The 12,509-nt window shown below is 42.8% G+C and overlaps 1 protein-coding gene across 1 annotated transcript; it reads right to left on the bottom strand.

Annotated features, from left to right (window-relative positions):
* Positions 1–9,471: 9,471 nt before the first annotated feature.
* LOC127927956 (uncharacterized) lies at positions 9,472–12,260 on the bottom strand. The gene is made up of 4 exons (XM_052514720.1): positions 12,234–12,260; positions 11,842–11,952; positions 11,066–11,618; positions 9,472–9,697 (listed from the first exon to the last, which is right to left on the bottom strand). The coding sequence occupies exons 1-4, from the start codon at positions 12,258–12,260 to the stop codon at positions 9,552–9,554; spliced, it is 837 nt and encodes a 278-aa protein (XP_052370680.1). The 3' UTR covers positions 9,472–9,551.
* Between the last annotated feature and the right edge of the window lie 249 nt (positions 12,261–12,509).

Raw genomic sequence — 12,509 nt, 5'->3', positions numbered from 1 at the left:
TGGACAGAGGATTGTTTGTTTTGGTAGATAAAGTGTATGTCAACTGTAAGGGGTGCCCATGTTGCTTTTTAGTCCAGGATCCAGTTGCAGAGGGAGGTGTTTAATCCCAGAGTCCTTAGCTTAGTGATGAGCTTCGTGGGCACTATGGTGTTGAACGGAAGTGTCTGGTGTGAGACAGGATGTTTGAGGTGGCAAGAGTCAGAGTAGTGCCGAAGCTGTCGTATGCTGAGGCAGTGAAGAAAGGAAAATGGGGAGGCTGTCATTGTAAATAAGAATTTGTTCTTAACTGACTGGCCCGAGTTAAATAAAGGTTAAAACAAACATATATATATATATATATTGGGTCAAGGGATCCTGAGAGGATCCCAGTGGGGAGTAGATCTGTGCCAGCACAGAGGGAAAGGCCAACGAGTGATATATAAATAAATATATATATAAACGAGTGATATCTGCTTCAATAAGTTTGGCTTCTTAGCGTTCACAACGATGGGTATCAAACGTATCGCAGAAATGGAACGTAAAATCACAGAAAATAATTGTTGTGGTGGAATTTGTGTTTACGAGATTTGACTTCAGAAGAGTTGGTGCAGGAGCAGATAGGGTCTGTGTTTCTGTGTCTGCGTTGCTGTGTGGGGTTTGTTGTGTCTGTTATTAATCTGTAGCTACTGCAGGCCTCTGATATGAAGGCAGTGCGGCCTGGTGCTCCAACTGACTCCCACAGTTGAACATGAGGTTGGGAAGACTGTTTCAGACCTACCAGAGTTACTCCTATAATCTAACAATATATAATGCTTATCTTTATACAAATGATCAAATGACCCTCCTTATGTACATCGAAATCTGTATAGAATACAGCAGTGCTTCCCTTGTTATAGTCCAGTATCCCTTCAAACATTCAACCTCCAGCTGTACCCCCTCTTGCACCAGGGTCAGCTCACTCTCAAATGTTGTTTTTTTGTCATCATTGGAAGCCTGCCACACACACACTATACGATACATTTATTAAACTTAAGAATGAGTGTGAGTTTTTGTCACAACCCGGCTCGTGGGAAGTGACAAAGAGCTCTTATAGGACCAGGGCACAAATAAGAATATAATCATAATCAATAACTTAGCTCTTTATTTAACCATCTTACATATAAAACATTATTTGTTCATCAAAAATTGTGAATAACTCACCACAGGTTAATGAGAAGGGTGTGTATAACTCACCACAGGTTAATGAGAAGGGTGTGCTTGAAAGGATGCACATAACTCTGCAATGTTGAGTTGTATTGGAGAGAGTCTGTCTTAAATCATTTTCCACACACAGTCTGTGCCTGTATTTAGTTTTTCATGCTAGTGATGGCCGAGAATCCACTCTCACATAGGTACGTGGTTGCAAAGGGCATCAGTGTCTTAACAGTGCGATTTGCCAAGGCAGGATACTCTGAGCGCAGCCCTATCCAGAAATCTGGTAGTGGCTTCTGACTCAATTACATTTTCACAGAACCGCTTGTTGTAATTTCGATGAGGCTCCTTCGTTCAGACATCAGTCAGTAGACTGGAGGGGACCAAAGGGATAACGAATCCAATTATTTGTGTCGTCCATTTTGGGAAAGTACCTGCGTAATTGCGCACCCAGCTCACTCAGGTGCTTCGCTATATCACATTTGACATTGTCTGTAAGCTTGAGTTCATTTGCACACAAAAAAGCATACAATGATGGAAAGACCTGTGTGTTGTCCTTGTTAATGCAGACAGAGAAGACCTGTGTGTTGTCCTTGTTAATGCAGACAGAGAAGACCTGTGTGTCGTCCTTGTTAATGCAGACAGAGAAGACCTGTGTGTTGTCCTTGTTAATGCAGACAGAGAAGACCTGTGTGTCGTCCTTGTTAATGCAGACAGAGAAGACCTGTGTGTCGTCCTTGTTAATGCAGACAGAGAAGACCTGTGTGTCGTCCTTGTTAATGCAGACAGAGAAGACCTGTGTGTTGTCCTTGTTAATGCAGACAGAGAAGACCTGTGTGTTGTCCTTGTTAATGCAGACAGAGAAGACCTGTGTGTCGTCCTTGTTAATGCAGACAGAGAAGACCTGTGTGTTGTCCTTGTTAATGCAGACAGAGAAGACCTGTGTGTTGTCCTTGTTAATGCAGACAGAGAAGACCTGTGTGTTGTCCTTGTTAATGCAGACAGAGAAGACCTGTGTGTCGTCCTTGTTAATGCAGACAGAGAAGACCTGTGTGTCGTCCTTGTTAATGCAGACAGAGAAGAGCTCCAACTTCTGAATCATAGCCTCAATTTTGTCCCGCACATTGAGTATAGTTGCGGAGAGTCCCTGTAATCCTAGATTCAGATCATTCAGGCGAGAAAAAACATCTCCCAGAAAGGCCAGTCGAGTGACAAACTCCTCATCAAACAAGCGGTCAGAGAAGTGGAAAATATGGTCAGTAAATAAAACTTCAAGCTCGTCTCTCAATTTTTTTAAAACAGAAAACTTTGCCCCTTGATAACCAGCGCCCTTCTGTATGTTGGTTGTAAATGCAGACAGACGGAGCTGCCCATATCATTGCATAATGCAGACAAATACACTGTGTTCAGGGGCCTCTGTTAATCATTTTCACTGTCCTTGTGTCCAAAACGTATTTCAATGCAGACGGTCAGGCATTCCTTGTTAATGCAGCAAGAGCCTCTCGGTGGATGCTGCAGTGGACTCAAGTGTCGTCTTGTTAATGCAACTGCCTGTGCACGCCTTGTTACCACTCCACTATGTCTCCTGTCATGGCTTTTGCTCCATCAGTACAGATACAAACATATTGACCAATGCAGAAGTCCATTTGATGTCCAGTAATGCAGTATAAAAAGCTTTAAAAAGATCCTCTCCTGTTGTCCTGGTTTCCATTGGTTTGCAGAAGACCTGGATGTTTCCTTGTTAATGACCCCCATAAGACCTGTAACGTCCATATTAATGCAGACAGGAGACTGTGTGGCCCTTGTTAATGCAGACTGTTAACTCATGTCCAGCTGTAAAGCATAGAAGACACTGGCTTGTATGTGAAGACAGAGAAGATGTTTGCAGACAGAAAGACATCTCCTGCCATGTCACTGATGCATCGTGAAACAGTGTTGTTTGATGGAGGCATTGTCTGTATAGTTTTTTGAGGCCTTTTCCCCCCAGCATTGTCCCAGCCATATCCGCAAATACAGGTGTGTCAAGCGTGTAGCGTCATACCCAAGAAGACTCAAGGCTGTAATCGCTGCCAAAGAGGCTTCAACAAAGTACTGAGTAAAGGGTCTGAATACTTATGTAAATGTGATATGTCTGTTTTTGTTTTTAATAAATTATCAAAAATGGCTATAAAAACTTTTTTGCTTTGTCATTATGGAGTATTGTGATGTCATTATGGAGTATTGTGATGTCATTATGGAGTATTGTGATGTCATTAGTGTGTGTAGATTGATTAGAGGAAAAACAATTTAATCAATTTTATAATAAGGCTGTAATGTAACAAAATGTGGGGGGAAAAATCAAGGGGTCTGAATAGTTTCCGAATGCGCTGTAGGCACCATACTATGTCTCCCTGTCATATATATTTTGCTATTATAGTACAGATACAAACATATACCATATCCATTTGATATATATATTTAAAAATATCCTCTCCTGTTGTCCTGGTTTCCATTGGTTTATATATATAAATATATATTGATATAAATATATAAATATATATATTTATATTTATATATATATATATGTTAACTCATCCATTGTAAATATATATATATTTATATATTTATAATTATTTATTTATATCCTATATGTCACTATTTATAATAGTTTATTTATATATATATTTATTTATATTTATTTATATATATATTTATAATATATTTATAAATACAGGTGTATATATATATTTATAAAAAGGCTTCAACAAAGTACTGAGTAAAGGGTCTGAATACTTATATATATTATATATATATAAATGTATATATATATGTATATAATTGTGATATATTATGGAGTATTTGATGTATTAAATAAATAAATATATAATATAAAAATATTTAATATATATATATATATATATAAATATATAAATATATATATATATAATATATATAAATATATAAATATATATATATATTTATCTATATATATATTATTTAATATAAATAAATATGTGTATATATAACTCATACAGTGGACTCCAGTCTCCAGACAGAGTCATGGTAACACTGAGACAAAGAAGAGGACCTGGTGACTCCTCCCTCCAGTCTCCAGACAGAGTCATGGTAACACTGAGACAAGGAAGAGGACCTGGTGACTCCTCCCTCCAGTCTCCAGACAGAGTCATGGTAACACTGAGACAAGGAAGAGGACCTGGTGACTCCTCCTCCCTCCAGTCTCCAGACAGAGTCATGGTAACACTGAGACAAGGAAGAGGACCTGGTGACTCCTCCCTCCAGTCTCCAGACAGACAGTCATGGTAACACTGAGACAAGGAAGAGGACCTGGTGACACCTCCCTCCAGTCTCCAGACAGAGTCATGGTAACACTGAGACAAGGAAGAGGACCTGGTGACTCCTCCCTCCAGTCTCCAGACAGAGTCGTGGTAACACTGAGACAAGGAAGAGGACCTGGTGACTCCTCCCTCCAGTCTCCAGACAGAGTCATGGTAACACTGAGACAAAGAAGAGGACCTGGTGACTCCTCCCTCCAGTCTCCAGACAGAGTCATGGTAACACTGAGACAAGGAAGAGGACCTGGTGACTCCTCCCTCCAGTCTCCAGACAGAGTCATGGTAACACTGAGACAAGGAAGAGGACCTGGTGACTCCTCCCTCCAGTCTCCAGACAGAGTCATGGTAACACTGAGACAAGGAAGAGGACCTGGTGACTCCTCCCTCCAGTCTCCAGACAGAGTCATGGTAACACTGAGACAAGGAAGAGGACCTGGTGACTCCTCCCTCCAGTCTCCAGACAGAGTCATGGTAACACTGAGACAAAGAAGAGGACCTGGTGACTCCTCACTCCCCCCAGTCTCCAGACAGAGTCATGGTAACACTGAGACAAGGAAGAGGACCTGGTGACACCTCCCTCCAGTCTCCAGACAGAGTCATGGTAACACTGAGACAAGGAAGAGGACCTGGTGACTCCTCCCTCCAGTCTCCAGACAGAGTCATGGTAACACTGAGACAAGGAAGAGGACCTGGTGACTCCTCCCTCCAGTCTCCAGACAGAGTCATGGTAACACTGAGACAAGGAAGAGGACCTGGTGACTCCTCCCTCCAGTCTCCAGACAGAGTCGTGGTAACACTGAGACAAGGAAGGCGACCTGGTGACTCCTCCCTCCAGTCTCCAGACAGAGTCATGGTAACACTGAGACAAGGAAGAGGACCTGGTGACTCCTCCCTCCAGTCTCCAGACAGAGTCATGGTAACAATGAGACAAGGAAGAGGACCTGGTGACACCTCCCTCCACCTGATTGGTAACACTGAGACAATGAAGATGATCCACTGCTCCCTCCAGTCTCCACCCTGTAAGATCTCAACGCTGGGATGGAGTTGGTAACACTGAGACAACACGAAGAGATGACATCACGTGACTGTCCCTCCAGTCTCCAGACAGAACCACTGTGTTTATCACTGAGACAACGGAAAGGAACCACTGTGTTTACTCCTCCCTCTGTCTCCAGACAGAGTCATGGTAACACTGAACCACTGTGTTTATCTGACTCTGTGTGACTCCTCCCTCCACTGATTTATCTGACTCTGTGTAGACGTACGCAAGGAACCACTGTGTTTATCTGACTCTGTGTAGACGTCACGTGTAAAGGAACCACTGTGTTTATCTGACTCTGTGTAGACCACAAAGGAACCACTGTGTTTATCTGACTCTGGGAGGAGTTGGTACAGTTGCCTGATGGCACGGAACCACTGTGTTTATCTGACTCTGTGTAGACGTCACGTGTAAAGGAACCACTGTGTTTATCTGACTCTGTGTAGACGTCACGTGTAAAGGAACCACTGTGTTTATCTGACTCTGTGTAGACGTCACGTGTAAAGGAACCACTGTGTTTATCTGACTCTGTGTAGACGTCACGTGTAAAGGAACCACTGTGTTTATCTGACTCTGTGTAGACGTCACGTGTAAAGGAACCACTGTGTTTATCTGACTCTGTGTAGACGTCACGTGTAAAGGAACCACTGTGTTTATCTGACTCTGTGTTTAAACGTCACGTGTAAAGGAACCACTGTGTTTATGTCTTGTGTAGCTGTACGTGTCAAGGAACCACTGTGTTTATCTGACTCTGGGACGTCAGTGTAAAAACCACTGTGTTTATCTGACTCTGTGTAGACGAGAAAGGAACCACTGGTTTATCTGACTCTGGGGAAGACGTCAGGAACCACTGTGTTTATCTGACTCTGTGTAGGGAGACGTGTAACAGATCAGGAACCACTGTGTTTATCTGACTCTCTGTAGACGGTAAGAACAGGAACCATTGTTTATCTGAAGTCTCTTAGACGTAAGAACAAGGAACCACTTATCTATTGTGTAGAAGTCTCTTGAGGTAAAACACCACTGTGTTTATCTGATCTGTGTAGAAGTCTCTTGACGTAAAGAACCACTGTGTTTATCTGACTCTGTGTAGACTATTGTTAAAGGAACCACTGTGTTTATCTGAACATGTAACTCAATTAAAGGAACCACTGTGTTTATCTGACTCTGTGTAGACGTAAGAAAGGAACCACTGTGTTTATCTGACTCTGTTAGACGTCTCGTTGAAAGGAACCACTGTGTTTATCTGACTCAATTAGACTATTGTTAAAGGAACCACTGTGTTTATCTGACTCTGTGTAGACGTAACGAACATAACGTCTCTTGAAATGTCAAGTGTCAGGTTGAGGATGTCTTGTGTGTTAGAAAAGAGGCATATCTTGAGGTAGGAGAAAAAACCAATTAAAATTGTTAGAAGTCTCTTGAGGTAAGAACAGAACTGACTGATTGTTAGAAGTCTCTTGAGGTAAGAACAGAACTCAATTACTATTGTTAGAAGTCTCTTGAGGTAAGAACATAACTTAATTACTATTGTTAGAAGTTAGAAGTCTCTTGAGGTAAGAACATAACTCAATTACTATTGTTAGAAGTCTCTTGAGGTAAGAACATAACTCAATTACTATTGTTAGAAGTTAGAGTCTCTTGAGGTAAGAACAGAACTCAATTACTATTGTTAGAAGTCTCTTGAGGTAAGAACAGAACTTAATTACTATTGTTAGAAGTCTCTTGAGGTAAGAACAGAACTCAATTACTATTGTTAGAAGTCTCTTGAGGTAAGAACAGAACTTAATTACTATTGTTAGAAGAAGACTCAGAACTTAATTACTATTGTTAGAAGTTAGAAGACTCTTGAGGTAAGAACAGAACTTAATTACCATTGTTAGAAGCTACTGAATTGTAATTGCAATATAAAAAAATAAAAATAAAAATAAAATATATATATATATAAATTCCAGCATTTGTGAAACTGTGGAACTAAAAGAGAAGTGTTACTGGGTTTCATTAACTAGTTAAATGATTTGTTGAATAAAGTGCCGAAGAAGAAGAGTAGCATTATAACAACTACAGGCTCAGGCAGCTTCAGGTGTCCTGCAGCGAGTCCATATTGTGGGCTCTAGCAGGAAACCACAGGGGAGCTCGAGGGTGACTGTGTGAAGACCACTGAGTAGGCTGTAGTTTGTCCTTACTCAGATGAAGTGCTTGAACCCCTGCTTTCAGTTAAGAATTTATTTCAATAAATAACCGGGATTTGGCGAGTGTGACTCACCGGTGAGTGTGTTGTCTGAGACTATGCCACGCGCATACAAATAACCTAGTATAACGGTTGAACGTATCTCGCGTGAAATACGAGATAACACGCAGTAAGAACTGGGCCACGCTAAAATAGCGCCGAACAGACTATAAATAAATATCTGATTACTCGTTGATGTTGTACACAGAAATACCCCCGCTGACGGATAGTATACCGTGTCACCAACTACCCGGTGAAATGTTTCCAGTAGGAAGGAGTGAACTAACCTCTGTGGCAAGCAGAGATGTACCAAGAGGGGTGACCCGGTTGATAAAGTGAAGCCCAGGGCTCCATTGCTAACTCCGCCTCGGGTAGGAAGACCGAGAGGCCCCCCTCACCAGGAAAGAGGCTCATACCGCGGCCTGCGGTCAAGAGAAGATCCACAGGCAAAGACCATCCGCGCGGCAGTGGACCCAGTAGGACGTCTGGGAGGTACTAGTCACCACGACAGGAGGACAATTCATGTTTTAGGAAAGTAGTCTTTTTATATATATATAAAGTTTTGCCAATGCTACACAACAAAACACAGGGAACAGTGTTTTTGTCATTTGTTATTGTCTGTTTTTAAGAACATGTAAAAATGGGGCTCCCAACATTCCTCGTTTATTGATGGCGCTGGCTGCGCCAGGTGAGGTCTGAATGCATATGAATGTCCGTTACATTTCTAAAATGTCCGACAAATTCCCCGCCGTGATGTCCGGCGCCTACTTTTCCTAAAGGAAACCCTGAAATTGCATGTTGTTTTTATTACGATTTTAGAACATTCTCGTGAAAAACTGTCACCAAAATCTGGACATGGCTGTTCATATGGTGGTTTTATGTATCACTGATTAAACGTCGTCATAAAAGCCGGTGACAAAGCTGCGGGAGCAAACGAGCTTGGGACAGGGATGGGACAGCCATTCTTTTTAATGGAAATATCAGAGTCAATTTAACTTTTTCTTTCTGAAGCCTAATCAGAGACATTTTTCTGGGACAGTTATATCCGGGTACTGGCCACCAAAATCGGGGACGTCTGGTCACCCTAGAATTAAGATTGAACGGTCTATTTAAGAAATAAGGTCCGAAGGGGTGTGGTATATGGCAAATTTACCACGGTTAAATACTGTTCTTATGCATGGCGCAACGACGGAGTGCCTGGATAGTTATTAGCTGTGGTATATTGGATAGTTATTATTAATTTACCACGGTTAAATACTGTTCTTATGCATGGAGCAACGACGGAGTGCCTGGATAGTTATTAGCTGTGGTATATTGGATAGTTATTATTAATTTACCACGGTTAAATACTGTTCTTATGCATGGAGCAACGACGGAGTGCCTGGATAGTTATTAGCTGTGGTATATTGGATAGTTATTATTAATTTACCATGGTTAAATACTGTTCTTATGCATGGAGCAACGACAGAGTGCCTGGATAGTTATTAGCTGTGGTATATTGGCCATATTGGATGTTATTATTAATTTACCACGGTTAAATACTGTTCTTATGCATGGAGCAACGTAATTTGAGTGCCTGGAAATGTAGTTTTGTCATACCTGTGGTATATTGGATAGTTATTATGTAAATCAGTATTCAGGGTTAAACCACCCAGTTTCTTATGCATGGAGCAGAGAAGCAGGTTGTTGCCTGGATTCAATCAAATACAATTAATTAAACAGACATATCTGTAATAGGGTACAGTAACTAAATGATATCATGAACCTAATTATTTCCTAATCAATGGCTTTGATCAGGTCCTTCAAATAGAGTCGGAGCAGGAGTTAGGCTTGTGTTCTCTGTGTGGTGATGATGGTGTTTAGCTGTGTGATTCTCCTGCTGGGGAGGTCTCTCCTCACAGTCTGAGCAGTGGTTAGGACTCTCTCCTATGGGAACAGTAAGTACAGGTTACATATAAGAACACAATATGGGAAATACACAACGCAACCTTTAACATATGAGATGTTACCCAGATGGCACCCTATTCCCCATAGAACTCTGGTCTAAAATAGGGGATAGGATGGCACCCTATTCCCCATAGAACTCTGGTCTAAAGTAGGGGAAGGATGTTCCCTATTCCCAATCTAAAGTAGGGATAGGATGGCACCCTATTCCCCATAGAATCTGGTCTAAAGTAGGGGATACCACCCTATTCCCCATAGAACTCTGTCTAAAGTAGGTAGGATGGCACCCTATTCAGAACTTAAACTCTAAATAGGGGATAGGATGGCACCCTATTCCCCATAGAACTCTGGTCTAATCAATGGCACCCTATTCCCTATGAGCTCTGGTCAAAGTAGGGGATAGGAGTTAGGCTTATGTTGGTCTGTAGGGATGATGATGGTGTTTAGCTGTTGAGCTTGGTCTGCTGGGGGATGGCACCCTATTCCCCATAGAACTCTGAGCAAAGTGGGGATAGTAGGACCCTATTCCTATGGGAACAGTAAGTACAGGTTACATATAGAACACAATATGGGAAATACACAACGCAACCTTTAACATATGAGATGTTACCCAGATGGCACCCTATTCCCCATAGAACTCTGGTCTAAAGTAGGGGATAGGATGGCACCCTATTCCCCATAGAACTCTGGTCTAAAGTAGGGGATAGGATGGCACCCTATTCCCCATAGAACTCTGGTCTAAAGTAGGGGATAGGATGGCACCCTATTCCCCATAGAACTCTGGTCTAAAGTAGGGGATAGGATGGCACCCTATTCCCCATAGAACTCTGGTCTAAAGTAGGGGATAGGATGGCACCCTATTCCCCATAGAACTCTGGTCTAAAGTAGGGGATAGGATGGCACCCTATTCCCCATAGAACTCTGGTCTAAAGTAGGGGATAGGATGGCACCCTATTCCCCATAGAACTCTGGTCTAAAGTAGGGGATAGGATGGCACCCTATTCCCTATTGAGCTCTGGTCTAAAGTAGGGGATAGGATGGCACCCTATTCCCTATGAGCTCTGGTCTAAAGTAGGGGATAGGATGCCATTTGGGACACAGAGATGGTAAGTCCTCATTACTTCATGTTTCTTTAAGTTCAACAGCCTCCCTCCCTCTACTTACCAAGTTCAACAGACTCCCTCCCTCTACTTACCAAGTTCAACAGCCTCCCTCCCTCTACTTGCCAAGTTCAACAGACTCCCTCCCTCTACTTACCAAGTTCAACAGACTCCCTCCCTCTACTTACCAAGTTCAACAGACTCCCTCCCTCTACTTACCAAGTTCAACAGACTCCCTCCCTCTACTTACTAAGTTCAACAGCCTCCCAGTCCACTTCTTCTACTGTGGACAGAATGAATCTGCTGACTTCCTCATCATCCTCTTCTTCTTTAACAATCACCCCAACAGTTTGACTCAAGTCCTCCAGCTCCACCTCTTCCTCTTCTTCTTTAACTGTCACCCCAACAGTTTGACTCAAGTCCTCCAGCTCCTCCTCCTCCACTACTTTAATGTTCATCCCCAGTGTCTGACTGAAGACCTCTCTGTCATCAGGACCCAGTGTCTGACTGAAGGCCTCTCTGTCATCAGGACCCAGTGTCTGACTGAAGACCTCTCTGTCGTCAGGACCCAGTGTCTGACTGAAGACCTCTCTGTCATCAGGACCCAGTGTTTGACTGAAGGCCTCTCTGTCATCAGGACCCAGTGTCTGACTGAAGACCTCTCTGTCATCAGGACCCAGTGTCTGACTGAAGACCTCTCTGTCATCAGGACCCAGTGTCTGACTGAAGGCCTCTCTGTCATCAGGACCCAGTGTCTGACTGAAGACCTCTCTGTCATCAGGACCCAGTGTCTGACTGAAGACCTGGTCACAGGGACCTCTAGAATGAAGACCTCTGTCATCAGGACCCAGTGTCTGACTGAAGATCAGGGTCTGTGTTAATAAAGGCAGTCAGAGGACCCAGTGTCTGACTGAAGGCCTCTCTGTCATCAGGACCCAGTGTCTGACTGAAGGCCTCTCTGTCATCAGGACCCAGTGTCTGACTGAAGGCCTCTCTGTCATCAGGACCCAGTGTCTGACTGAAGACCTCTCTGTCATCAGGTGACGATCCGGATCCGGATCCGGATTGGTCAGGGATTCTAGAATGAAAACAGTGGTCAATAATACAGGAAGTAATATTTCCTCTGAAGATCAGGGTCTGTGTTAATAAAACAGCTCAGAGGAGGAGAGCTGATCTAGGATCAGATCCCCTTGTACATGTGATGTTGTTCAGATCCAATAGGAGAGCTGATCTAGGAACAGGTGATGTTGTTCAGATCCAATAGGAGAGCTGATCTAGGAACAGGTGATGTTGTTCAGATCCAATAGGAGAGCTGATCTAGGATCAGGTCCCCTTGTACATGTGATGCTGTTCAGATCAGATCCAATAGGAGAGCTGATCTAGGATCAGGTGATGTTGTTCAGATCCAATAGGAGAACTGATCTAGGATCAGATCCCCTGTACATGTGATGTTGTTCAGATCCAATAGGAGAGCTGATCTAGGATCAGGTGATGTTGTTCAGATCCAATAGGAGAGCTGATCTAGGATCAGGTCCCCTTGTTCATGTGATGTTGTTCAGATCCAATAGGAGAGCTGATCTAGGATCAGGTCCCCTTGTACATGTGATGTTGTTCAGATCCAATAGGAGAGCTGATCTAGGATCAGGTCCCCTTGTACATGTGATGCTGTTCAGATCCAATAGGAGAGCTGATCT

The sequence above is a fragment of the Oncorhynchus keta genome, unplaced genomic scaffold (assembly GCF_023373465.1).
Source record: "Oncorhynchus keta strain PuntledgeMale-10-30-2019 unplaced genomic scaffold, Oket_V2 Un_scaffold_19987_pilon_pilon, whole genome shotgun sequence".
NCBI classification, from domain to species: Eukaryota; Metazoa; Chordata; class Actinopteri; order Salmoniformes; family Salmonidae; genus Oncorhynchus; species Oncorhynchus keta.
This window is presented reverse-complemented; position numbering and strand designations above follow the sequence as displayed.

Bases quoted from the DNA above. Each gene is read 5' to 3' on its own strand.
- LOC127927956 (XM_052514720.1), bottom strand. From the start codon at position 12,260: ATGTACAGGGGATCTGATCCTAGATCA. The intron at 11,953-12,233 runs GTTCTCCTATTG...TTATTAACACAG, and splicing joins GGGGATCTGATCCTAGATCA to ACCCTGATCTTCAGAGGAAA. The intron at 11,619-11,841 runs GTCTTCAGTCAG...CCCTGTGACCAG, and splicing joins CGTCACCTGATGACAGAGAG to GTCTTCAGTCAGACACTGGG.